The sequence below is a fragment of the Struthio camelus genome, chromosome 15 (assembly GCF_040807025.1).
Source record: "Struthio camelus isolate bStrCam1 chromosome 15, bStrCam1.hap1, whole genome shotgun sequence".
Classification (NCBI taxonomy): Eukaryota; Metazoa; Chordata; class Aves; order Struthioniformes; family Struthionidae; genus Struthio; species Struthio camelus.
In genome coordinates, this window is record NC_090956.1 from 5199585 (window position 1) to 5227410 (window position 27826).

Below are 27826 nucleotides of genomic sequence, written 5' to 3' on the forward strand. Positions count from 1 at the left end.
CAACAGATTACACATTGTGAAACACCCCTATTTCCCTCAGTCCTCAGACAGAGGGAGAGCCACAGCGTGCCAGAGCCCAGAGTGGGCAAGGGAAGAGCTGAGATGAACCTCCTTCCGTCCTTCTCGGTTGAGACCTGGGCTCTCTTGCTCATTTTCTTAGCTCTCCTGACATTGTGAGTAAAACGTCCTTTACTGGTTCTTTGCTCATGCCGTTTTCCTGTTCTTTTCATTGTTCATTTTAATGTAGCTAGTCTGCTGAAGCGCAAACAGGTAGGTGTGATTTCCAAGGCACTGGCAGAAGATCCATATGGACACGTGGTCTAAAGATCCATATGGACATGAGCTCTTCCTCCAAGACACAGAGATCTGCACTATTCCTGCGCACTGTTAGAAGCTTGCTTCTAAGCATCAAGGTAATACTGAATATCTGGCATTCTCCATTATTCAATTAACAGCAGGATGCAAGCTTCAGTAAGGAACAGGGTCCATTATGCAATTTTGGACAGAAACAGAGAGTCAAAGAAGTCTACTGGCTAGAAGTTGCCCTGTGCAGGAGGGTAGGCCGTAAATGATAATACTATATGACCTGCAAAGGTAGAGAGCAGCAGAAAGGCAGCAGAGAAAGAGAGCATTCAGAAGATCAGTTCTTACTCTTCCTGACTCCTTTAGTAGTGCCCAGCTAAGGCTGCTCCATGCACCAAAACCTGGTCCAGGTTGCTTTGCAGGAGTTAGACCTTCAGCATACCTACAGGAATATCACACCAGGGCTTTTCCGCCTAGCCCACCCTTGCTGATCAAAGAAAGGGAGCCCAAAGCAAGGCCAGCGCTCTCCTCCTAGGTTTTCAGACAAATGCTGTCAAGCAGAAACATACCTTGCTGCTGCAGAGGCTGCCATGCCCATGAAGAGTGCTTTTCTCAGCTTAGCAGATGCCATTCAGAGCGTAGCAGGGCCAGCCAAAACCCCTTCTGCTGGGACACAGCATCACCCCTAGCACCCTGCCAACAAGGCTGGGCTGGCAGAAACTTTGCAGGGCTAACAAGCCTTTAGGCAGGAACAGCATGTTTCTAGCCATAAACCTTAATGATTAATGCAATGCACATGAGCACAATCCATTTATCTGTGCTGGCAATGCTCCAGCCTCTACACTTCAGTAAGGTTTCTGCCTTCTGAAACTTTCAGCCCTGTTTTTGAACCCCTTCCTGTGATTTGGCTTAGGTAGTTTTGTGCCACTCAAAGACTTGTTTGGGGCAGGCTCTTTCCAAAACCTTCTGTTTATTTGACCCAAACCTTCCTGTCTCAGTAACTCTGTGGTCATGCCCGATTTGCCGGTTACCACATCCCTGCCTCCTGCAACCAGTTGCAGTTGCCTGCAAGGGACAAACCCCAGGAGCTAAAACAGAAAATTCACCGCTGATTTGTACTAGGAGGCTGTTCCAACATTTTTGCTTCTGTCTGGGGCAACGCTGTTCTAGTTCACAAACAAACAATTATCAGGCATTTCTGGCTCAAATCCAACTTGAGAAGATGTAATGACTATTCTCTGGCTTTACGCTGAATGGCCCTTCCCAGATTGCAGAAAAGTGTGTCACGTTTTAGTTGTAAGAGTGTTAGGCTGTACTGTCCTGGCTATATTTCAAATGAATTCAGCCTACTCTCTGTTCGTACACTGTTTCTGGGCTTTGTAACCAGCCAAACCTGGCTTTTCCTGGACCTTCTGCAGCTCCAGCTGCCTGTAAACATTACAAATGAGCATCCATAAACATTTCAAGTGGAGCAGTGAATTAAACCTTGAAGGAAAAGGTTAAAACTGAGGCAGGGGAAGTTTCAGGCCACATCAGAGCTGGGAAGAGTGCAGGCGTTCCCTTACTTCCCAGCCTGCTCCGTGGTCAGCGGCCGCATTCAGCATCAGAGGGGGCAGCGGTTACGCGGGGAAGGAGTTGCTCTGCAGAGACACAAGCTCTTGGAGCAAACGCAGAAAAACTGGTAAGGGCTCTGTGAACCGATTCCTCACCTGCAAACACCATGTAATGGTACCTCCTCTGTTCCCTAGTTTTTGCTTGCTCTGTTTGGTCTGTCAGAGGATGTTCAGTTCTGTGCTCAGGTCAAACCTGGGCCAGCTGGATTGGTTTCATTCAGGGCTTCCCCCAGGTTTAGAAAAGTAAACGTTACTAATTGCAAGGGAAACACCTCTACATCTCAGCCAGCCTCTTGCCTTGCAGAAAAGATTCACCAAGACAAGGGCGGACTGAGCAACTGCTTTGCACGGCCCACAAGATCTCCGTTAACATCCCTTTGTCAGACCGTAGCAGTTTTACATCCCCTCTGCAAAGATCCACTCACTTGGGAAGCTGCAGCTACTAACAAAAAAACAAATATTTTGAGGAGCTCTTTCAACACAGCCAAAGATGAGCTTCAAAGGGCTGCAGCCTAGACCCTCGTTGCGAAGCAGAAGGCCCCGAGGTAGAAGTAATAACTTTATAGCTGCCAAAAAGGGTGTTTCAGAGGAAAGAAATCTGCAAAGCTGTCAATAAAATCTAAAGAGAAAATCACCAAGACAAGACTTCCTGACGCACCACTGTGCTAACGCTGGGCTAAGGGGAGGGAGAACGATAAATGAAATTAAAGTGCAGCTTGACAAAAGCCCTGTTTGGGATATTACTTCTGGCACTGCTTTGATTTCTCTACAATAATAATATGTAAGCTTGATGTTCATTCTTCCATCCCCTCCTTTACTGCCTCTCCTCCGGTTGGCAATGAGCTCCTCTTCTGCATTTTGCTAAAGGCTTTAAGGTCCTCTTTCCGCTGGAGCACCTATTCCTTTAAGAAGCGATTGCTTTTTCCTCAAAGCCATCTCTCTGAAGATCTGTGTAGCAGCAGTGAGGCTTGCCGTGTTTATTAAGTAGTTCTACCGGGTAATATTCTTTTGGGCCACTTTTTTTCCAGCTCCCAGACCAACCTCCTCTGCTCTGAGCCAAAGTGGCATTGCTGCAGTCCTGAGTACGTTTTGGGGAGCTCACAGTCCCAGCCCCACGGCGATGTAGCACTCAGTTGCATCTCTTGTCTTACAGATACGGGATCTGGCCATTTGGTTTGTTCAAGAAGTTAGGTATTCCCGGGCCAAGGCCTCTACCTTTCTTTGGGACGTGCCTGGAATATCGCAAAGTAAGTGATCGAAGCCTCCAGGAACAGCTGCCTTTGCTCGTACAGCTGCAGCTAAATGGATACATGGCAATGATAAGTTATCTACAAACGGCAAGCTCTGCTCTAATGCTCGGGTTGTGCACAGGCTGGTGCGGGATGACGGCTCAGCAGTGCAGCCCCCTTCCCTGCCTTTGTGGCTGCTGCAATGGTCAAGCCAGCCCCGGTTCAGCAGCCCCCAAGTGAACGCTTGCCGTTACTGGGGTCCTAGCAAACAGGTCTCTGCAGCCTCCTTCTACAGAGGTATGATACACAGTTATGCTGTCCTCTGCAACGTTTTAGGAGAGGAGCAGAGTTTAGGGGTCAGCTCCAGCTGCCTGTCAGCTCTAGACACCAGTTTAAAGGTATTGCTCCCAACCCACATCTCCAGCATCAGCCTCTTCACTGCTTGATTTCATTTTTAAATTGCTTTCCACAGGGTTTCGTGGAGTTTGACAATGCATGCTTTGAGAAATACGGGAAAGTCTGGGGGTGAGTATTTGTATGAACCGGTGATCTCTTCTTAAGGTAAAACCAGAATCCATTCAAAGAGGAGGAAAAAAATGCATTAGGAAAGATCCCCTTTCTGTATCTGCAGGCCTATTGGCGGACCCTGGCGGTCCCGTGGCGGTGAGTACAGCAAGGGCAAGGTGCAGCGGTCTGCCTACATTAAGGCCTGATTGCAGGGCTGTGCCACCGCCGTGCTATATAGAAGTTAATTTGCCCTATACTATGAAAACTGTTTTAAAACATACGCAAGAGGCCCTCACCCCCTTCTCACAAAATTGGTAGCAAAGAACTATCTACTTAAGGGAGAGTTTGGAACCGGAAAGTCAAGTTCTTCGGGTTTACAGGCAGCAGAAAGAATGTGCGTGAACTCCCAATACTGAGAGGAGAAACAGATCCAAGGTCCACTGCCTTCCTTGTGTCCCTGATCCTCACCTACGACAGTGCAAAGTGTAACAGCTACCACCTCTATACCCTGGGCATTTCTTATGGCTGCTATTACTACTGCTATAACTTGGAATACAAACTTACGTGTCTTCTGTAATGCATCCATTGATTTCCATAGCAAATTTTTTTTTTAAAGTTACAAGTCTGGAAAACAGATCTTTACATGAAAGGGGAAAATGCGTAGATCCACTTAGTCTACATCTGTTCAAGGAGAGCGTTCAGAACTGGCAGTTGAAAAGAGACAAAAACAAAACTCAAGTTTTTATCTCCAAGGATGTTCCAGTGTTGTCAGCCCAAGTCTCCAGACACCCAATTCAAGAGAGTGGAAGGGGTCGAACAAGTTTCCTTCTAATACTGTAATGTGTTTAAGTGTCTGGAAAAACACAGAGAGTCAAGGGAGAAAGTGAAGACACTTGCTTCATTTAGTATCTGCCCCTTCGAGGGACTGAGCCCTGCTCATTTCCCAGTGAATGTGGGAGGTGTTTCACTCTCTTCATCATTTACAAAACCAGATGGGTAGCCTGGGAGCCCTTTTCCAGCTCTAATTTCTATATTTCTTCATTCAGGCATTTGCTGACTGGCAAGGCTAGTGACGGAGAAGCATTTCTTTACCACATGTTGCTTCCCGAACGTCAGCAAAGCCCTGCATGTCAGCTCTCCGCGTCTGCTTAGCTGTCTCCTTCCCTCTCCCCACCAGGTTTTACGACGGCAGGCAACCTGTGCTGGCTGTCATGGATCCCCAAATTATTAAAACTGTGCTGGTCAAAGAGTGCTACAACATCTTCACCAACCGGAGGGTAAGAGCAGCAGCTTTGCAATGTATCAGTCTCGAAGACATAAAAGTACAGCCGGAAACAAGCGCACCAAGCATGTTGCAGCGTTTCCCTCAGGAGATGGAGTGACTGCACTATTGGGATTACCGTAAATGGCCACTATATGTCACTATTCCCCTGCTGTACAAGAGCTGGGGGCACCCCAGATACCCTGGCTGGCGGAGGAAGCTGTTTGCCTGCACTTTGGGCAAATTCTGCTCTCACACTAGTAAATGAGGGAGGAATTTGTCCATCCGGGGGAGCGTGCCTGAGTCTATAGAAGTCCAAGCTGGAGCGTGTGCTGTCCCGCAACTCCCAGCTCCGTGCGAGGGCTCTGGGTTCGTGCGCTTAGACGTGCGCGTGTCCCCAGCTGCTCCGATGCATTTGGTTCCTTATTCTGAATAGGGAAACGGTATCTCCAAGCTGCTTTACTGCCAGAAAGTGATTATGTAGAATATATGCCTTAAAAGAGACTGTTTGTAAGGCCTTAGCCTGCTGCCAGTAATAACGCCGCAGAGCCACGGGGCAGGGAGTTGCATGCTGCATTCGCATCCGCTATCTTTTGCAGGCTTGTGACCTTGCCTTTTTCCCTCCAGCACGCAGATCTAGCAGGGCCGCTGAGCAACGCTATCTCGCTAGCTGAAGATGAACACTGGAAAAGGCTTCGTACTGTGCTCTCTCCAACCTTCACCAGTGGGAAACTAAAGGAGGTAATACACAGTGGATCAGGTGCAAACTAAATTGGAAAGTCAGTAGACAGAGTGTTTTCAGGTTCAGGTAGTCATAGGGGTCTAATTTCTTTAGTCAGAGGCTGGTGACTAAGCAGGCCTGTTTAATTTATGCCTCCTAATGTAAACAGCTTAAAAAAAGCTTAAGTTAAAGACTCGACAGAAAGATCTTATTTGTAAATATTTATGAAACTGCTACAGTCCTTTGTAAGCCTGTCTTAAAGGAGTAAAATGCACCATATTGAAGTGACTGGCTCTGGTTTGTTTTGCAGATGTTTCCCATAATAAAGCACTATGCGGAAGCTTTGGTGAAAAATGTTCAGAAGGAAGTGGAAAAGGACAAGTCTATAGCTGTGAAGGAGTAAGTAAATGCTAGGGGCAGCAGGATACGTAGCAAACCTTGTTAGCAAGTGCTGTGGTTCATTCGTTCCCGGCAACATAGATCACTCTCTTGGTAGACCAGACTTCTGAAATGAATAACAGGGCTAACTGAAAGACTGGCTGGAAATCTCAAAGGGAAAATTTAAGCTGGGATGTTAGTGAAACCTCCTGGAGGCAGAGACCCATGGAAGAGCCTTCTAAAGGGAATTAGATGGAGAAAAAGGTGCTTGAGCACAGCTTTGTGAATCCCTGCAGGAAAATCCCGTTTTCCTGTGCATACTCAGGATCTCTGTACTCTTCCTTCATGCTCAGCAGTATGCTGGGCTGCCTTGGTGCACATGAGACTCCCAACCTGCATGCAACCCTGTAGGACGCTTTTCCATCCCTTGCCACACCACCTGTGCTTGGCAGAGGGAGGAAGGCTGTAGTGTGGCCCAGGTTCTCTGTTGCCCTCATCTGCACCCTCTGTTTGGAGCAAAACCTGCATGTTTCACCTGAACTTCAATAATTCAGGTATGGAAAGGGCAGCTGTACACTAGCACTTACACATCAGCAAAACTCTGTGTTACCAAAAACCCCATAGCCTAAAGGACCATTCATACTGCCACATGGCCATGCTGGGTCAAACAAAACTGCTTCCATGGTGCGTTCTTCAAAGCAGCGTGTGTTACTGCACATGCCCCTGAGGAGAAGCTAACGTGCTCGAGAGCCACATGCTATCCTTGTAGTAACCTGTTCATGTAGCCACCTGCTGTTTAATGTCCCCAGAAAGGCTGTCTGCTTGCAAGCTGTGTGAGTTTGAAACCACAGCTTTAAAAAAAAAAAGTCTTTCATTACAAATGCTTCCCAGTTGCCACATATCCAACATCCTTTTCAATATTGGGAAAGAAGGCCTCATGAGAATTCCTTTTTTTAGTGGGACATAGGCATTATTCATGTATTCCAAATATTTAACCACAGCCTATCTTTTCTACCTTTCCTCAGCATCTTTGGAAGCTACAGCATGGATGTTGTCACTAGCACTTCGTTTGGTGTGAACATTGATTCCATGAACAACCCCAAAGATCCATTTGTCAGAGAGATGAAGAAGCTCGTCAAGTTTGACTTTTTTGACCCGCTCTTCATTCTGATATGTAAATGACTTTTTTTATTGAAAACTTCATTTTCATGTTGCAGAGTACCATAAAGGTGTGCCTTTAGCAAGGGTATCAGACGCTACTGCATCCTATACATTAGCCAATCAACTACTATTAGGTAACTTTACTATCTAGGATGAAAGTCCTGCCAGTCTTGGCTTCTCATTTCCCCACTGCTAGTCTCATGCTAAAACTCTGCAAAGGAGGTAAGATTGGAAGTCGGCTACTTACTATTTTTATCTATAATCAAATGATGCTGGTGAAGCTTAGTGGGCTGATCTAAATCATTTGGTTGATGTAATCCTGACCCAGTAACATTATCTAGTGTTACTGCTAGACGCAAGGTAACACACCTGGGAAAGAAGAGCTCAGTTGACATCCCCTGAAGGGGAAATCCTGTCCTTGAAATGGTGAAACATGAGCTGTAAATATAGTGCTTCAGGTTAAAGAGTTCCTGTAAGCTACTTTTTTTTTCCCTTTTTTTTTTTTTTAAAGCGGGACTGTTAAGCAGTATTAGAGAAGAGATCTTGCAACCTTAAATCAAGATTATATACCTTGCTAAAATACAGGGAAAATTGTAATCTGTGTGTAGAGGAGGTTCTAGTGCTGTAAATTTTATGAATCTATAAGCAAGCTCAGGATCCAGCTTCTGTGTTGAAGGAAATGCCCTGACGAGGGCTTGAAACTATTTGTATGAGCATAACAGAGCAGTGAACGGCCCAGCTTGAAAGGATTTCAGAACTTAAAGTATTTCTGTTTTGATTCACACTCTTGTGGTAGTGCTGTATAAAGCACAGGAGAAGTGACCTGTCCTTAGAAAACAGTGCCTTAGTATAAGCAGATGGCATATACTTTAGTAGTCTTTTAAATAAAAATGATACCCAATTCAGACATGCCCAGTTCACAGGAACTTGGAAGAGGGTTGTGTCAAGACAAACTAACCCGAAGAGAGAAAAGAGCACACCCCAGGCAGAAAAAGGAATCAAGAAGGAAAATAATTTAAGGAAAATAATTTCTTGGGAATGTTATTGCTTCCTTGCTCGCAGCCACAGCTATTTTATGAGATAAACTTTGTTTACAGTATGTGACTTCATTCTCGATTTATTTTTCAGTTGTTTGCCCATTCCTTATTCCTCTTTTTGCTAAGATGAATATAAGCTTCTTCCCCAAAGATGCTGTAGATTTCTTCATAAGGTCAATCTCCAAAATTAAGAAGAATCGTGAAAAGGAAACCCACCAGGTAAGCTAGCATGAACCTGCTTGTGGCAGAAAATACTTTCTTTCCAATAAGCCAAAGTGAAAACCAGTTAAGGTGACAATATCAAAGGTGAATCCAACATCCAATGACTCAACAAGAACCCAAAGCTGCTTAATTGTAAGCACCTGATTTTAATGTTGTAAGAATAAACTCTCACTTGACCAGTCACACAGAGGAGCACAATAGACTTTGTATATCCGTGATCTGATGCTAAATCCTGGTAAACGCTCCACAGAACTGGATTAAGCTTAGGTTTGCAAAACTTGTAATAAATCAACAGACTAAGACACTGATCTTCCCTGGAGAAGATTAGGCAGAGGAAAAGAGAGAAAAAAAAAGAGTAAGCGGTACAATAGTACAGGAACAAGAATACTGCCTTTTTCAGGATTGTGCCTTCCCCTTTCTCCTTTTTCAAAAAGTGAAGGTGCTTCCTGGCAAAATTCTCCCTCTTAATTTGGATTTCTTTTTGTGAAATTCATTTATGAGATAGTGCTCTGCCAGCCAATGTCTTCGTAAAAAACGCAGATAAGTTTTCAACATAAAGGGCAAGTGTTGGCTTTTACAACAAGGAAGTCACAATGCATTTTGGGGACCGTCTCAGTTTAAAATATAAAGTTTAGGCTATTAAATCTATTTATTCAAGCCATCCTTGACTACTCACTTGTCACAAAAGAAACTCTCCTGTTTTCCTTCTCAGGGCAGAGTAGATTTTCTGCAGATGATGATTGAATCCCAGAACTCAGCCTCTCCTGGCAGCAATGAAGTGAATCACACGTATAAAGGTAACAGCCTCCAAAAAATGCATCATGGGAGCAGGGGCTGTGGGGTGGAGGAGAATATGGGTAGCTGAGTTTCCTAGAGAAAGCCTAAATGGTTCACCACCCTCTCCAGGAAAAGCAGGAAGAACCAGCCAGCTCCAGGCAAAAGTCTGTCCCCTGTTGCCGGCGCTGGGGCTGTGGTGAATCGTCCAAGTCCTTTGCCAGGCCTTAGGACTGCGGTTTCAATCGTTTATACCTAGGAAATTGTCTGGCTTCTCTGATCAGAGGACTTTTCCCACACAGATGGCAAAACAACTGTGAATCTAGGCTATCAGGAAACAACCACAGCACAACCACAGACTTGTCGGAAACCCACCCCTTGCTCCCTGTTTCTTGCCACGACTGTTAATTCCTTTTCAGCTTAACTTCACATGTTCCCTTCCCTCACAGCCCTGACTGACACGGAAATTCTGTCACAAGCGGTTATTTTCATCTTCGCTGGATACGAGCCCACCAGCAGCACGCTTTCCTACCTTGCGTATGAGCTGGCCACACACCCTGACGTACAGCAGAAACTGCAGGAGGAAATCGATTCTGTTCTGCCCAACAAGGTACGGGACCCTTGAGAGAAGGCACGGATCGTCACTGCGCCGGGGCGCCGGGGCGGGGGGGGGTCTTCTTTCTAATTCAGTCGAGGCAATGACAACTCTTTAGCTAGATGTTCTCCTCTGGGATCTTCCAAATGCTCTCAGAGGTATGTAGTAGGAAAACTCAGCTCTGCAGGGATTTCATTTTGGTAGTTGAAAATTTACCTCCAAAACACTTATTTCAAGAATATTACATGAAGTTGCATTTATAAACTGTACCGTGACTCTGTCGCAGCCATGATCCTGTTGTGCTCTCTCTATCCCGTCCTACCTTGCTTTGTTTTAAGTTTTTTAATGTACATTGACTTCTTCATGAGAGGGCAGCAAAGGGAAACATGAGGTGGGGGAAACTCACTGCAGTCCCAGGAGGGGATGCACCACTCAGCTACTCTCACCTCTTTTCAGAGATGCTCATCACTGGGTGTGTGATCCCTCATGCTGCACAGATGTACCATCAGCATCACAGGCCACCCAGCTGCACGAATGCGTTTGCCGTACTTGTAATCCATGCACAAATGGCTATGGATTTCTAGTAATTTCTGTCCTGCAGGGACAGAAAATGAAACCAATTTTACTATTTCACACCTTACATTTTGTTCTTCGGGCTGTGGCACAGAGGGGGCTGGGGACACAGTGGTTTCAGCAGTCATTTTAGGGAAATCTAATCGTTACGCTAGCATACCGGGTCACCGTTGTCCTGCTGCTTGGCAGGCTCCGCCCACATATGAAGCTGTGATGCAACTGGAATATCTTGACATGGCTGTGAACGAAACTCTCCGGCTCTTCCCTCTTGGAGGACGACTTGAAAGAACCTGCAAGAAAAGCGTAGAAATAAACGGTGTGACCATTCCAAAAGGGGTTGTGGTTATGATCCCACCCTACACCCTGCACCGCGACCCCGAGCACTGGCCGGAGCCGGAAGAGTTCAGACCAGAAAGGTACAACTTATGTAATGAAAGGGAAGAAATATCATGCTGCTCTTTCTCGGATACAGTAATTAATTCTTAAGTATTAGCCTCTAATTAATAAACTCCCAGTGGTGGCTAATTTTTTTTTTACACAAACAAATAACGGCAGTTTGAGAAGTTGCAGGGTCATGGGAGCAGCATTTTAAGAAGATGAGCTTTGTCTTTAAAGTAGGATTTCAAACATAATCTTGTTGGGAGAATAACATGGACACCTCACAACATCTTGTATGAAATTTTCAAGCTTACTGACAACGTATGCCTAGCTTGTTAGAATTTTTTATAATCATAACTACTAGTAGTAGTTAATAATCCTCATAGCTGAGCCTGCCTCCTTCATGCAGGCTTCGCTACAGAGAATACCAGAGCTGATCTCCTTCAGCTGATCTCTCCTTGGTCTCGGTGAAGTTGTAACTTTTCCCTAGTTCGTTGCTTTTATAAATGGTATACGCCTGTCAAGGTTCCCATCCAGACTGAAACCGCAGGCTGCTCCTGACAAAGGTGACTCCTGGTCTAGGGACCACCGAAAGCAAATAACGGTCTTTTGGGGAGACAGCATGTTGCTCTCAATTTCTGATGTTCTGGAAGGCCAGTACTGCATTCAGACACTGAAGTGAGATCCCACCCCTAGTCCTGGGCAAGGGCTCTGACACAGTCGTAGATTGATGGGCCATGCTGATACACCTTGCTGATAAAAACAGAAAGTTTCTGTGGTGCACCAGCAAGGGGAGGTGCTCTCTAAATAGGTAAATACAAAGACAGGTAAAGAAGCAGCTTTTTCTTTTCCTGCTTCCTTCATTCTTTTTGCACTAACACATGTCATTAACCAGGTTCAGTAAGGAAAATAAAGAGGCCATAGATCCGTATACGTTCCTGCCCTTCGGAGCGGGTCCCAGGAACTGCATTGGCATGAGGTTTGCTCTCCTGACTCTGAAAGCGGCCATCGTCATCCTGCTGCAGCATTTCACCTTCCGGACCTGCAAGGAAACTCCGGTGAGGAACACGCACCATGTTTTGAAACTCACATGAGAAAAGCTGGGTGACTTGGTAATAGCTCGGTTATGGTGATAACTATTACCATAGGTACTAAAACCAGGCTGCTTTGCACTTCCAAAGAAGGTGGGTCCCTCTCTCCAGTACTGAGAGTTGCAGGTGGGTGACAGTGGAACCAGGGGAAGAGTCTGGTTTGCCAGACCTGCGGTTCTGTGCTCTGACAACTAGGTTGTATGGTCAGCTGGCAGACTGTAATGAAAAAATTTTGGGGAGTTTTTCTATGACAGAGTAGCAAAACCTAGAAAAAGTGGATTTATATTGTGTTTGAGTCCGACAGAGGGTTGCTGAGGACCTTCAATTTCTGCAGAAGTTAAGCAGCTCCCAGAAACAGGTGTTTCTCACCTACATGAGTTTTCTGTAATGCAGCTCCAGGCTAGGAGTAAACTTAATTGGATGGGTGCTTTGACGGAAGGTTAAGAGAATGTCTCATGTCAGCAAAAGTTTACCACTGTGGATCGAATAGGGTCCAGACTGAGGCTGGGTTTCTTTTCTTTAATCTCTACATATTTCATTTGTCCATCTTCACATGTTTTTTCCCCCCCCTCTTAATGTTGCAGATCCCTCTCAAGCTGAATTCACAGGGATTCTTAACACCCCAGAAACCTATTTTTCTGAAGTTAGTCCCTAGAACTGACACTACACCTGCCAAGGCATAAAACCCAGCGGAGTTTGCAACAGTCCTCCGGAGTCTGATGGATACTGTGTGAACAAGGGTTTGCATATCACAGGAAAGCTCTCACATACACATATGGAAGAGCAGCTCTAGTTAATTCTGGAAGCAATTACTGCATATTTACCCCAAAACATAGCTGTCAGAAATGTAATGTGGTTCACTGGGCAGTGACAATGTACAGCTTTCCTACTCGTGATTGCAGAAAACAGGAAATAAATCCAACTGAGGAACTGATCATCCGCTCACTTCTAGGGGGACTTCTCCATCTGGAGATACTGTCGCATCCAAGAGAAACAAGGTGTGATGGAAATGCAAATCGCTAGACCTAGCTGGGCAGGGACGGGTGATGTTCTTCTCAATGTCTTAATGCTTGAAGTGTTGTGTGTTATGCAATTGAGCCAACTGGTGTGAGACTATATCCTAGCTACCAAACCTCTCTTGTGCCATGTGTTAATTAAACTAAAGTGTGTACAAATATTGTCATTAAAAATATTTGAGAGCTGCTCTGTGTTGTGTATAGCAGCTGAGTGCTTCCTATTTAAAAACTGCATTCAGCCTCAACCCTTGAAATTATCTGTGTACATTGCTTTCCACTTAATTTAATGAATCTGATCCTTCATTTAACGCGATCAAACCCTCATATTGGTAACGTATTTTACAAACAATATAACTGCCACCTCTTAGTCTGATTAGGAGGTTGCCTTCAGCGTGGCGCTGTGCAGCCGTTCGCAGCTCTCACCCTATCAGCGAGCCCCCTTCCAGGAGCAGCTTGCTGCACGAGATGACGGTAGCTTCACGGAGGGCCGCTGCTCTTGAAGAAATTGCCTGGATGGGGCTTGTAGCTGCAGCCCGTTCTGGCTTGCTTCCTCGCAGAGCCTGGGACGCGGCCTGCCCCACGCAGCCCCATTGCCCAGCATGCCGTGGTGGCTGGGCACGAGTCACTTTGCTCCTCAACTGCTCAGAGCAGCCTACGGCTGACGCCCCACTTTTGGCGCAGCCGGCCGTTAGGGTGGTGCTTCTGCCAAAGAGCCCTATGCTGCAAGCGTGTAAACGGGAAACATCAAGACAGGTGAAATGTTCTACTGGCTCTGGATTTCTCACACCACATAGCACCACAATATTGCATCTTGTCCCGATGCCTAAAAACCAAGAGGGATGCTAGTAACATGGGAAAGGTTTGGAGGGGAGCCACAAGAGTGATCAAGTTACCCCTTAACTGTTTTTGATAAGCTTCCGGCAAGCCTTCCCTCCAAGGCATGTTTTCCAATCCTCTTATCTTTGGTAATAATTTTCTCTCCTAGCCACATACTTTTGATAAGGAGGTCTCTTTAGCCTAGCAAACAAAACTACGTGATCCAAACATGATAATCTGACATAGTGAGAGATTATGTAAGAATTCAAAGTCCATTCTTTAATGATGCTGCTAATTAACACTGAGAGAGGTCAGCCAACTGTGTGGTAGATTCATCATTGCTGGGAATCCTTAAACCAAAACTGGCCTTTTCTCAGGAGGACTTGATAAAATTCACGGGGCCTTAATTCAAGAGAGTTAGCAGCTTGCGCTGTCCCAGAAGGCAGATAAAACAATTGTAGTGCTCCCCTTTGATTCACAAACTGTGAAATATTGTTTGGATTCTGCTATATACACAAAATGGTGCTATTAGAAGTGCTGTCAGTAAAGCCCTCTCTATTGCTCATCTCTTATAAGAGGTCAAAAACCATTAGTGAGGAACTGTGTCTATCTTGCCCCTGCAGCGCTGCAGCATCAGCTTTGATGGGAAAAATGCAATACCCCTACATGTTCACAGAAGCTAAACAAAAAAATGCATTTTACCCTTAGAAAAATAGTGCCAGGCAAAACTAACTCCAGATTCAAGAAAGAGGACACCATCACAAAGAAGATATCTTTAGCAAAGGTCGCCTGTAGGCCAAACAGCTGCTTCAAAGCAGAGGAAAGTCACTTTGGTATCTCCTGAACAAAACTGAACTCCCATGCACGGTGCTCAGGACAAGAAAGGGTTAATCTAGCCATAACCCAATACAGGCCGTTCCTATACTGTGCATGGCATCTCCGGGAACGAAGTCATTAGGGTAACTGTACAGATCCTTCATTCTTCCAAATATGAAAAATGTGAACAATTCTCTGGCATGAGCCAATTATGACCTGCCAGGACTATCATAACAGCTCATAAATAATATGTGTAACAAAATCATGGTAATGAGTCTTCTAGAAGAAAATTAGATCCTCTGTGTCCTAACTGCATAAAATGACTTTGCTTATACAGGCTGCCTCCATCATTCCTAGCACTTTCCGTTGCTTCACTAAGCATCATCACTTTGGGCAATCCCGCAGAGCAGGAAGAGGTATATGATTTGGCCAGCAGTCTATTAGTCCTTGTAGCTATGCATTCATCACATTTATTTCCACTGTTTCGGATGTTTCCTCTTTACCTGGGCATATCACTGTCCAAGCTAAAAAAAACCCCAGTGCACACGCGTTTTGAGTACTAAGATGTTTTCGCTGATAAAAGATATTGGCCTTATACAGACAGTGTTGATTTCTTCCTTAACTGTTGATCTTTTTGGTACGTTAGTGATAGGGACATTGTATTGGCCCAAGATATCTGGGTTTTCTGTACCAGAGGAATACTCTTCCAGCTACAGCATAACCACAGAAGTTAATTTTGGGGACACTTCTTTTTCACTTTCCTCTTTAAATCCCTCTCAAATTCAAAGCAAAAAAAAAGAAAGGGGGGGAGAGCAGAAAAGAATATCCATGTTACATCAGCATTTTAAAAAAATTCACTTTTCTCGAGGATCTTTTCGACTCTCAGACAAGTTATTGTCCATGGGATAACCTCTATCACTGTGCAAGAGTACAGAAATTGTACCCTGATAAAACATTAGTATTGACCAGTCGTTCAGGAAGATTTCTATATATTTGCGGATGATTATACCCCGTCCTACTGAAAGGCTTGCTGGGAGCTTTCCAAAAGAGAGATATAGCCCATGATATGAGAACTGTTATTATATCAGTTCTGATGAAACACAAGAATGGTTATAACTGGGGAGATTTGTTTTCTGTTTCTCAATTAACTGTAACAGAGTAATCATCAACATTACAGTAACTTGCCTAAATGATGCAATTCTTTCAATTAATTGCAAGTGGATTTCAAGAAAAATAGATTTCCGGCTTACAGCAAAGGATAAGTATTTTGCATGCATCACCAAGTCAATTATTAAGTGTTTCAATCATCGGTCTGAGCCCTGACAGACAGAAGAATGGCCTTACTCTATTATCAAACTTAGTGTCCTTTAAGTATTGAAGTCCTGTGCAATTCCATCTTGCCCGTAAAGTGAAAAATAACATATTTTCAGCCATATTTCACCTGGAAAAAGGAATGAGGCAATGTTGCTCCTTCCCCTTGCTTCCTGTTGATACACAACTTCTCTATTGACACACTGGCGTTGGATGCCTACACGTTAAAAGAAGGTGCACAAAGGAAAAAAAAGTTGGCACGTGGAAATAGTTTAGTTTGAACAGTCCTGCCTTCCTGTTTAATCTCCCTATTAGAATGAACAAGCCAGTCTGGAGAATTACCAGGTGGTGACAGATAGTTCAGAAATGGGGAAAATCTGCAGCTGAATTTATGCACTTACATCACCTCTGTCTGTTGCAAGGGATAGAATTAGGCATATTGAATTCCACACCATGTAGATAGAGAATTTTGAAAACCCTTACCATTGCACAAATGTGGACAGGATATTTTATTTACTGCATCATTAAAGGTTAAAGAGAGTCTATGTTCTCCAGAGGATTCATTTTTTTCAACCCTTAATATCAATTAAAGCTAATTTCAGCTCTACCCTAATGATTAACATAAAATATGGAAAAAGCTCTAACTGAGCATTTCTGTTCATTACTTAGAAATTCTCCTGTGTTGCTAGGGCACTTTATAGGTACTGATGAAGCTTTATTTCACCCATGACACAGTTAATTTTACCTGCAGAGCTTTATTTTGCCACGTCTTCAACTGTTCAGTAACAAAGACGCACTGAACACCTTTGAGGATATGGATCAAAGATTTTATTGAACCAGTTCAAAGTTCATGATCAGCGGATGTTCTCTACAGGCTTTCCTACACCGCTTGGTCTCTGCAAATACTCAGATGCAAGCTGATTTCACTACATGACCAGCAGCCTCTAAATCATATGTATATATAGTCATGTATATAGGGGTATTCTGATAAATTTTGTACAGTCGGAAGTCTGCAAATGGAGTAGCAAAGATGATATCTGTTCAAGGCAGAATGAAAAACTTTGCTTACCACTTATGAACTGAAGCCAGTCCAGTACAGCTGGATGCATTACCTGTCTTTGCTTGGCAAAATAACTCCAGCAGCATACCATTGAGTGCCAAGAAAAAGAACAGGTTATAGTCCATCCCCTAGACTATGTCAGAGTTTTATCCAGCCCAGCTTAGAAGGCACAGATGCCACACAGTCCTAGGGCTGTCTTGCTGGTTTTGCCCTGGAATAATAGGTAATAGGGCTGGAAAACACTTATGGAAAATGGATCACATAGACCAACCTGCCTCCATCATGGAGAACAGGGTCTTGCACTCACTTGCCCCAAGCTTGTCTAACCTTTTCAGAAACTTGTCTCTTGTATACTAATTTTAAGGTATTGTTAACAAACACTAATCTAGGATCGATTTGTATCCAAAGGTCACAGCAAAAGCCAGAGGGAAGGTAAGGAGCAATACAGATGCTCCTAAGAGAAGGTCAGACGCTGCCACTCAGACTGCTCTCTGGTGGTAACCAGATGTCAATCAACCCATCAGCAGCATTAGCAACATCTGTGGAAGTGATCAGACCTCTGATGCTCCCAATAATTATAACTTAGACTTCAGTAGAAGCCAGCAAGATGTAAAAATGAGGGATGTACATTCCCCCCACAAGAAATGAGGCATGCTGCCCAGGTTGGCAGTTCCACTCACCCACTCAGGAGTCTGCAGGGCACTGCGCTGAGCTGTGCCAGGCTTCACAGACAGTTCACTGAACCTGCTTCTCTCTTTTTCCTCATCATTTCAAGATCGCAGGGTTTTTTTTTTTTTCTTTCTCATATTCTGAATTTTTGTGTTTAGCTTTCAATCATTGGAACCCATTTGGCTGGGAGTAAGTGAAACAGCTCTCTGTTAAATGGAAGAGGTACCTAATAAAGTTTTAATGGAAGATATTATTCCTGTTCTTTACATTACATTAAAAGCCATTCAGGAAATGAAAGCCCAAGAGGGTTAAGCATATTGGAAATACTCAGTAAGACATAGTCCGTTCTTCAGGGGCTTCTCAGTCTAAATGTTACCCTAAGAAACATAACATGCAGCAAACAGAATCAGCCTGTGCTAGTACAGACTTATCAAGCATATATATATATATATATATATGTGCATGTGTGTGTGTATATACACACGCATTCACCTAAAGATAAAAGCAACAAGGAGATTCCAAAGGAAAAGACCACGCAGGTGGTGAGCACAAAGGAAGAGAGGGATCTATTTTGCCTCTCGGGAGGCTCTGCAATGCCAGGTTTGTTATGCACTTGGTGCGATGGCAGCACTGCCCTGGGCACAGTCAAAACTTGTCTCCAGAGCATAAGGCAGCTCATATGCTCACACACATCCAGTCCCCTGGCAGGTGCTGCAAGCTGGACTTACTAGGCAGCCAGGCCCAACCTGTATTATCCTGAAGGGCTCACAGGCCAGAGCTGTCCTGGGAGAGAAACTTTCTGGAGATGCAAAATTCAAAACATCGGGGAAGTTGCCAGGGGATCTTTGTATTAAGACTACATCTACAGCTACTGTCATGGGCAGAGGTAGAGTAGCGCTAACGAGAAGCGTTTGGGGTAAGGAATTTAGTGCCTGGAGCATGGAACAATGCATTTACCTGCCACGCGCCACCAAAGTATACAGCTCCTCTGTGCCACTAACATCCAAATACCAAAAATGTTGCCAGCTTAATTTGTTTTTGTGTGATTTAAATCAAGCGGGTCAGTTTGGGCTCTTCATTGACTCACATCTTGAATTTCAGAAACCTTCTCACCACCCACGACTTCCTAGCTGTCATTGTCTTGACATGCCAAACTTCCCCTTGCAATGACAAGAGCAGTTACAGAAACCTCTGTTTTCTGGAGGAACAGTACAGAACTGAACAGCCTTCAGCCTCCCTGGGGGGCAGTGACTTTCCAACACGCTAACCAGGAAAACAGTTAAAATGGGTCAAGAGACCACTACAAATATTTTATTTTTCCTTTGAATTACTGAGCTTTGAGTTTGAAAAGTCTACCTACTGGCTGAAAGGGACTACATACAATTACTGATGCTTGAGATGCTTTTGTAACCGCTTAAAAAATAAAAGAAAACTATTCAAAGGGATAGATTATTTATACTGTCAACAATATTTGAACTGTAAGGTGCTAACACTTCAAAATTTCCCCTCTTGGTTAAGCAACCAAGTACTTTCAGTCTTATGATCTGTGCTGCGGCAGATCCCACCCATATACACACACACATCCTGTTTTCTCTGTTTTCACTTGAAAATGTCACAGCGAAAGCTCTGTCGCTGTGCTGGAGCAGCCCCTTTTGTAGAGTGCGGGGGCTGAGAGCCAGCACATGTTGCAGCTACAATCGTGCGCTCCTCCACCCGTCCTGGTCCTCTGCCGCTTCTAGAGGGCATTGGTCAGAGGAGCAAAATTTGCTCTACAGATTAAGTGGCCCAAACAATCCTGCTATAACAAGGATTGTCAGAGCCAATTCAAGTGATAGCTCCAGAAAGACAGGCCACCCCCCCCTTCCCTGGAGAGCAGGTAACACCCCAGAAGCATGTCTGTAATCGCTGCAGCTCTACACACACACATGGACACACACATGGACACATAGACATTTCCACTACGTCACTCAGCCTGACCCTTCCCCAGAGGGCAGCAGGACAGCTTGGTACCATTCCCACAATTTGTGGGAACACCCTGCAGAGGTTCAGCATTAAATCAGTGTTTTGCTTTCGTTGGGCCTCTTGGCCAAAGCAAACATGGGGGCTATATCAAATTGCACAAGCCCTATACTCACCTTGTCCTCCTAGCAAGCAGCACACAGCTATCAGGCAGGACTAGCCCTGAAGAAAGAATATTGAACATCTGGGCAGAGTTTTGGCCCAGCATTGCCCTCGGGAAATGTCCTGCAGGTTTCACAAAACCTGCTGTAGACTTGGGGCATCAGATGGGTGAATGATTTCCAGACGCTCACAAATGTATTTTACAACTTCAGGTGTCAGCATTCATCAGCACTTACATTTATGTGATGAGTGTCAACGAGAAGTAAAATCATCCCTTCTAGTCCCCTGTCCTCTTTCTTGTCCACTGCAAGGGGTCTTGATCCGAATATCTTGATCCAAAACAAGGATTGCGTGACAGAGATCCTGCCCCGGAAGTTTGCAACCACTGTCCCAAATCCAATATTTCAAAAGCTGTTTTAACATAGAAAAAGGCAAACAAAAATGCTGAAGCATAAATCTTCATAGGGATCCAGTAGGCCCCGAGGTGGAAGCAATAATGATACAAAGCGAACAGAAATCTGCAATGCTGTCAATATTACTCGACAAGAAAAGCCATCAGGAGGAAGCTATCTGACACACTGCTGTGCTAACCCAGGGCTAAGGACAGCAAGAGCAATAAGAGAAATTAAAATGCATGTTCGCAAAATCCGGTGCACGATAACTTCTGGCACTGCTTTGGTTTATCTATTACAAAGCCATGTCTGCTTTGTGTTGGGTTTTCTGCTTTCTTCTGCTGCCTCCTCTCTGCTAGCTGGCAGGAGGGCTGGAGCAGATCTTTGGCATTTTGCTGAAAGTTTTAAATATCGGTTTCCTTTGGAGCGCCTGTTCCTTTCTGAGATGATAGTGGTTGCCCTCTGGGTGCCCTCCCTGAATGTGTGCTGCAGCTGTACAGCTTACTGTTTACCACATTTATTTAATAATTTCCAGAATACTTGGGTTTTGGACCCTCTTGTCCATTAGCTTCTGCCTGTCCCAATGCATTCTCTCTATTGCTTCCAGATAGACTTTGAAACCCAAAAGCGAATCCCTTGGGCAGCTGTTAGAGCCATTTGAACCCAGGGGAACATTTCCGGCCTCTAAATCGTCCTGGGAACCACAAGATTGGAAAACAGACACATTGAGTGGCCTCCCTGTCTTCACTCTTGGTGTTTGTAGCTGAGAGAATAATGCAGTGAAGAGCATCAGGTCAGATCGCATGCCAGTGGATGCACGCACTTCTGTGCGTGATCTGCCCATGCCTCTGTCCCTGGGCAGCTGTTGCCCAGGCGGTGTAATCTCAAAAGTCCTAAGCTTCTCTTGACAAATCACTACTGAAATCGTTGTCCATTTTAGTATTCATCTTTCATTTGTAATTTCATTTTAAAATCATTTCTGCAGGGTTTGCTGGATTTCAACCAAAATTGCTTTTAGAAATATGGGAAAACCTTCAGGTAAGTATTTTTCCTAGGCAATCCTTGTCACTGCAGTCTCTAAAGTACAGCCAAATATCTAAATCAGAGGATGAGATCCCGGTGAAGGACCTGGCAGAAGAAGCAATCTTATGGGCATGTTATATGCACGGGAACTTGGCCTACCAGGTGACAACCCTAACTAGCTCATCTTTGACTGCTTCCACTAAAAGTCAACAATAAAAGTCTATTCTTGAGAGAAGTGGGGTCCAAAAGAGTTTATAACTCAGGCAGGCAGTTTTGTAGTTCGGGCTTTGCCCAGGAAGGTGTGCGTTTCCAGCAGCGCGCCGAGAAGCAAAGCAAGGGCAGCCGCGGCTAGCTAGAGAAGAACGGCATCTTCAAACACATTGCAAGCCGTAGGTGGGTTTTCTGAATGAGGAAAAAATTCATTAACTCGATGTCAAAGATCATGCAGAACTTAACAGAATCCCCCAGTAAAAGATGCTGGGCATTTCTTAGGACTCCTGGATCTTTTCTTGAAGATTTGCAAAGAAATGCAAAGGAACTGCTCTACTTTTAGTACCATGCTGTGAGATGAGATGCCATCCTGCTGTACATTCTCTTTTATGGCCCACTTTCTATTTTTATTCCTTTTATACTGTGGAAATGTTTGCTAATAATGTGTGATAGGATGCTTTGTCATGGGGGAAAAAAATAAACCTTGTATCATTTATCTGTTTCTGAAAAGAAATTCTCAGTACAAGCCTAATAAGGAAAGAAATCCTATTCTAGCTCCTGTTGGAGGAAAGGGATTGATTTATGGAGAGAGATGAAAAGCGCTAAGTATGTATTGCTTGGCAAAATGAGGAATTGTAGAGAACTGTCTTTCTGCATTTGAAGGCTGTAAACATCAAAGAGGCAGCAGAGCTATTTAGAGCATTAGGAGGAGGCACATCTAGGAGACAAGAGTTGAAATTAAATGAACATCTTTAACTTAAAAATCATACTTTGGCCTGCAAATCTATTTCCTGGTATTATTACTTGTTGCACTCTGATGAGTATAAATGAAGCTTATGGAAAAAAATATCTGATCTATTTTTCATATCTGGTCAGCAGAGTATACTGCAAAAAAAAGTTTATAAAGCCCAGATCAGCTATCCCTGAAATTGTGGGAAAGAGCTTCCTTTAAATGAATTTTTTTCTCCCTCCAACAATGGTTGTTCAGTATAATGGGTTATTTTCCCCCCTGCGCTTTCTGATTGCAGGCAGTCCATTTTGGCCAGCCAGGATCTGACCCTCATTAAAGCGGGACTGGTGTAACCCATTTTTTACTGCAGCAGGTGAATACGTTTCCAATCATTAGTAATCCTTGTGAAGAAACAACAGCGGTCTAGCTCACGCCCGGCAGGAAGCCCACGCGCGTGCAACGCGGTCCTCTGGGACGCGCAGGAGACCTGCCTGCAATTCAGCTAATTGCCCGCTGTCCTGGGCTACAGCATCAGGAGGAGGAAAAACTCAGTAGGAAGCAAGTACCTGTGCTCTCAGAGAAAGCTTTCGACTGCACTTCAAAAGCTGCTGAACATCATGCAGCCCGACGCTATACAAAGATCTCAAGGACAAAGTTTTACTCGCAGTTAAATGAGGTTTTGAGGCCGACCCATGCCGGGCTGCGGGAGCGCAGGCAGAGCGGTGCAGGGCTTTGCCGCTCCCAGGCCCGCGGTGCTTCTGCGAGGGCCCAGAGTGCGCCGCAGCTACGGGGGTCTCCGCGTGCGTATGCACATACGGAAGGGTCATACAGCTGGGGGTTCCCCCAGGAAAAATATCTTCTGGTTACCTACCTCCTTCTGATAGCTAACATGCAGCCCACGGTAACGACACGTGCCCCTTGCAATTCGTCGTTTCTTGAGAAGCGTTTTACAGCTGACTGATATTCGCCGTGACAGGTGAAGGGAGCATGGGAAGGCAGAGGATGACTTGCTGAATTCTCCAGCTCTCCAGAGAAATCCTCAAATCCTTCCAGAATTATAGATTTCTTTTTTTTTTTTTTTGCCTTTTCTCCCTGAACTTCTAGTGTAAGGGGGATGTTGAACTCTGTTCTCACATTAGCTGTGGAAAAGCAGTGGAGAAGAAGTTTCCTGGGCTCCTTTGCTGCCTTCGCCCACAAGAAAAGATGTAAAACCCAGGGGGTCAAATGCAACTAAATTGCTAAGTCAAAGCATAGAGACCGTGCAGGCTGAGACTCTCGAAATGGCCTGATCTCTTCTGTCACAAACCAATCATTAAATACTAATTCCTGCATGTAAAGGGGCAGAAAAAAGGAAGAAAAATGATTAAAATAAAAAGCTTCTGATAATACAGAAGATTCACAAGCCGAAGTGTGATATTTTAACCAGAAATGTGCATTAATGTATAATAAATTCCATGGCTGTAAGTGACAAGCACTGATTTCTATTCAGGGTGTTTCTGGCCCTAAAGCATCATAAGAACATTGTAATGAAGAAATGCTCAGAAGTAAATAGTAAAAGGATGAACCTCTAAGTGTAAAAAGTGAATTACACAACTTCTCAGGCCCTGCCTGGGGGCACCAGGATCCCAGGCTTGTTCATGTCTGAAAGTATCAGATCCTGCAGGAATCAGGTTACTGGTGTACTCACAGGTCTGTGGAAAGCCTGAGTGAAACCTCAGACAACGCCAGTAGGCTGAGGAAAACTTACCAAAAAGGTAGCTTGGATGCTGTGAAACTTCAGAATTGAAAAGGGAGAAACACTGGAAAATACCTCTATAAGGAAAATACCTCCTTCTCCTGTAGGACTTTCCCACTCAAAGCAGACAGCACAAACCCACTGGTTTTATTCCTTAAGCAATCAGCGACCTCTCCATGTTCATGCTAGAGAGAAAAAGGCCTGAGCTGCCAATGGGCCCACCTACGGCAGAGCTCGGGAGGACAGAGCCCCAGGTTGAGCTGAAATGGGCGCCTGGCCCATGGGCAGGGGGTGGTGCAAACCCCAAGTGAGGCTGGTTGGGGCCCGTGAGCAACCCTGGAAACCCCTTTGTTGGGGTTAGGGGTAAATAACTTGTTAATTTTGAGCTTACTTTTTCCTTTTTCTTCCTAGCAGCAAGAGGAAAAAATAACTTTTAAAAAATAACACTTCAGCATTCAGACAAGTAGGATGGACTTCTGGTGATCAAGTTCTGTGATTATTCAAAGATCAAAACTGAGTGCATCTGATAAAAAGCACATAGGAAAAATCATAGCAGCACAGTGGTTTAGCAGAAGCTCCTATGGCATGGGACATAAGAGACTGAGGAATATTCAAGAAGGTCAAACAAATGGAAGGAGATCTTTAAGCATTCACGATATTTTCATGCTGGGCCTCCTCTATCCTTTCATCTCCCCTGGATGCGAGTGCACCGTTCGCACTGTGGGCGTTCATCTGCTGTGGCAATAACTGGAGCAGAAAGACAGTAGCCTGTCTAAGGGCCAGCACGTAGCTGCATTGCCTGCAATAGGGCTCAAGAAGAAATTAGTCTGCTGTGACTTTCCTGATGCCATGGGCTGCCGTGGAAGACACACCATGCCAGTCTGCCTGGCTATGTAAGTGAGAGATGAGTCCATTTATTTCAGGAGTGAATTTGGCCTGGGGCCGGTGCTATTTAGGATGAAGTTGGAATCGATGACCTGTGGAAAGCACTTGTCCAGCACCTGGTTCAGTTAAGAGTCTAATCTGCAGATGGCAAAAGCTGAATTCTGCACCAAGCAGAATGCATCCAAATGCTGTCAAAGTTTGTTATTGAGGTTAGCGTTTTCCCATTTCTGAACGACATGGACTTTTTTCCTCAAGGCATCATGCCAATTTCCAAAGCATTTCACTGTCTTGTAGATGTCCATTCCTTAATGCTTCCCTTAAAGGACAAATCTGAACATCCTCCCAATAGTCTCTGAAATTCTTCTCACAATTAGTTATTAAAATAAAGCACAGGCACAAAAAAGAGGTCCAGGTGCGAGGCGACCACAGAGGAGCCAAGGAACAGCTTGTATTCAGTTAGCCTGGATGGAAAAAAAGTTGTGTCTCAGCACTAGAAGAGAAGCTGAAGTCAGATAATTCAAGAGAAAGCCAAAAATGTTTTTAGTTGTTGGGTTTTTCGTTATTTTAAACAGAATTAAATTTTTTTTCTTGAACTAAAATCCAGGAATAAATGCATGCAGCTGGGAGCTGAAGGGGAAGAGCACAGGAGAAAGGCGGAATGGGCACACCAGGTTAACAGCTAACAGTCTGGCTAGCAGTTTGGCCATGTGGTGCCTTTGATTTGCCAGCAAACTAGCTGGAAAGAAGATTACCAGAGAAGGGAACCAAGAAGCTGGAGTGGAGAGGTCCAGAGACGTTCCTGAGCTGAAAGGTGGTATATTGGAGAATATAAATGCCCACTAACATTCGTACTCTGATATTTATCCTGAAAAAAAAGAGGAGAGGATCATGTCCATGTCTGTGGAAGAGTATTTTCTCTCATCCCTATACTAATCTCTAGAGATTAGTAGTAGAAACATTAAGATCAGTGTAGTGGAGTATGAATAGGAATGTCTGTGTGCGCAAGCAGCAGACGGAGTGGCAGAAGAAGAGATAAAAGCATGGCATGTGCTGCTGGTACCTCTATTAGCAGGCCATTGAGATCATGGCACATCGACACGCAGCTTCTCAGGACACTGAGACCAGAAAGCACAGAACACACTAAAACAAGGAACAGCTCAAACTAACGAGTGAAGCCATTAAGAAATGATAGTGGGACAGCGAGGTAAAGAACGGAGGTAAAAATGTGTTGCCTAACGACTCATGCTGGGGGGTATGAGAGGTGGAGAGACAAAAAAATCCCAATCGCTGTCAGCTCCTACCTAACGAGTGCAAAAAACAGCTCAAGGTCACTGACCTGAGGAGCCCAGGAGAAGGCAAGGAGGACTCAGAAGCCAGCAGCTGTTGTCCTCTATGTCTCTGCAAGTAACCTTGGCTAGACCACCTGAACACGCATCCTGGTGCTTGTGAGTGTGTGGTGCTGAGAGTGTCGGTGAATAATATCAGGTGTTTTCCAGCAAATTTGCCTTCCCCCACTGCAAGGTCTAGAATGGAGGCTGGCCACATTAGCTGGGCGATGATTAATCGCTATGCAGAAAACCCATGACAGAAAGAGAACTTCGGACACTTACTTACTGTGACTGTGAAATTTGGGATGGGGATGCATGGCAGTATTGTTCAAGGGGGACCAGAAAGGGTTGCTTTGCAATCTGTCAGCGGCATTCAGAGATCCTCATGCAAATTAGAGTGCTGTGTTACTGCTGGTGACTGCTGGCTTTCTCTTCCCGGAAGGGAGTAAATAACTTGCAGCTGATGATGGACTCTAAGGGCTTAAACAGGAGTCACGAAAGAAAGAGACTGGATTCTTATATAAAAGTAACTTCAAAAAAGCCTTTATATCCAGGCTCCTGGATGGAGGGCAGCAGGTCAGCAATTGTTCATCCAGCTTGAGTGCAGAGATTGTTCCTTCGCAACGTGCATGTACTTGTGCATGAGATATTGTTATAAGAGGAGAAATTATATGAAAACATGTCTCCTAACTAAAAGAAAAGGAAAGCATGAGCACGTATGCCTCCTTCTGGTGTACATCAATCAGAGCAGACCAGTAAAAGATAATGGGCTGGGTAAACTCTTCAGAGGAGCCTCCAGCTGTCTAAATAGCATTTCTCAGCACTACTGAGAAACTCTTGCCCTTCTTCTAAAGGGACAGATGAAAGTGGGTGTCCTGTGAGGTCTCTTCACCCTCACTCTCCATCCGCTGGTGGGGTTCAGCAGCTGGCTTTCTACTCACTGATGAAACACAAACTGGGTTCTTTCCTCAGCACTAAATCTACTGACTTGGTAATACGCTCCCCTCTAGGCAGTGAGGGACAAATCTGAGATCCCAACACACCTATTTGTCATTTTAACCCTATTCCAATCTTGCACTAGATTGACGTTGCTTTCGGCATATAAAGATATGATGAATACAGCAAGGCTGTGCTTGCTGCTTGTTCATCAAGTCACGGAGATGTGCTGCGTTCATCCATCCCTTAGACCAAGAATGTTTCACCAAGTGATTAATTACATGAAGCTTATGCAGGAGATACAGAAGGATTATCTGGGTTTTATCATTATTATTGTTATAGAAAACGATTATATTGTTACTATTACAGACTTACAAAAATCACAGCAAACTTGGCAAGAGCTCATCAAGAGTGCAGTGTAATCTGCAGGAGCTAATTAAAAAATACCTCAAAACAACCATTTATCTCAGCATAGCCTCCTTTCCCCGCATCTCTTTCCCTGAACACATTGAGAAGGAACGAACCCCTCTCCTTAGTGTATGTATGTACTGTAATATATACTGTGCCGCAAGAAGCATAGACTACAGCCTGTACTGTTCGCCATTCGCCCTTTCCACCATTTTTTTTTTTCAAAATCACTACAGCTAAAGAGCTTCAGACCTAAGCAATTATCCTGATTTTCTCTGGATGTGAAGCCACCAGCTCCATCCTTGCCTGCCTGGCCTATAAGCTAACTGTCCAGCCCGATGTGCAGCAAAACCTGTAGGTAGACGCAGCTCCCTCCTTGCCTAACAGGCAAGCAGCATTAGATGCTCAGGGATTATCTAGAGTCACTTTATGAAGCATCTTATTCAACCAAGCCAGAAAAGGCTTCTTTAAAATTTTAAGTTATTGTCCCTGTAGAGTATCATAATGACGACAGTGACTCACTGCGC

General features: G+C 44.6%; 1 protein-coding gene and 2 long non-coding RNA genes across 5 annotated transcripts in view; 1 reads left to right on the top strand and 2 right to left on the bottom strand.

Annotated features, from left to right (window-relative positions):
* Nucleotides 1–9248, bottom strand: part of LOC138061054 (uncharacterized) — a 29661-nt gene extending 20413 nt beyond the window's left edge. Inside the window, exon 1 of one of the 2 annotated variants that reach the window (XR_011134662.1) lies at nucleotides 9109–9248. This is a non-coding gene — a long non-coding RNA (uncharacterized lncRNA). The remainder of the gene's footprint in view (nucleotides 1–9108) is intronic. The other variant, XR_011134661.1, reaches the window with a different exon arrangement.
* On the top strand, nucleotides 1–13047 carry LOC104153925 (cytochrome P450 3A24). Its single transcript, XM_009690064.2, has 13 exons — nucleotides 1–173; nucleotides 3070–3163; nucleotides 3618–3670; nucleotides 4830–4929; nucleotides 5541–5654; nucleotides 5945–6033; nucleotides 7038–7186; nucleotides 8302–8429; nucleotides 9145–9229; nucleotides 9656–9816; nucleotides 10564–10790; nucleotides 11648–11810; nucleotides 12428–13047. The coding sequence occupies exons 1-13, from the start codon at nucleotides 103–105 to the stop codon at nucleotides 12524–12526; spliced, it is 1533 nt and encodes a 510-aa protein (XP_009688359.1). The 5' UTR covers nucleotides 1–102; the 3' UTR covers nucleotides 12527–13047.
* LOC104153926 (uncharacterized) overlaps nucleotides 12893–27826 on the bottom strand; it is a 17481-nt gene continuing 2547 nt past the window's right edge. The window contains exons 1-3 of one of the 2 annotated variants that reach the window (XR_011134660.1): nucleotides 25964–26160; nucleotides 19889–20063; nucleotides 12893–16019 (exon numbers count right to left, since the gene is read on the bottom strand). This is a non-coding gene — a long non-coding RNA (uncharacterized lncRNA). Of the gene's footprint in view, nucleotides 16020–19888; nucleotides 20064–25963; nucleotides 26161–27826 lie in introns of those variants that run through there. The other variant, XR_696346.2, reaches the window with a different exon arrangement.

Excerpts from the sequence above, each read along its gene's own strand:
- LOC104153925 (XM_009690064.2), top strand. The coding sequence starts at position 103 with ATGAACCTCCTTCCGTCCTTCTCGGTTGAGACCTGGGCTCTCTTGCTC. Across the intron at positions 8,430-9,144 it reads GTGAAAAGGAAACCCACCAG|GGCAGAGTAGATTTTCTGCA; the intron begins GTAAGCTAGCAT and ends TTTCCTTCTCAG. Across the intron at positions 9,230-9,655 it reads AGTGAATCACACGTATAAAG|CCCTGACTGACACGGAAATT; the intron begins GTAACAGCCTCC and ends CTTCCCTCACAG.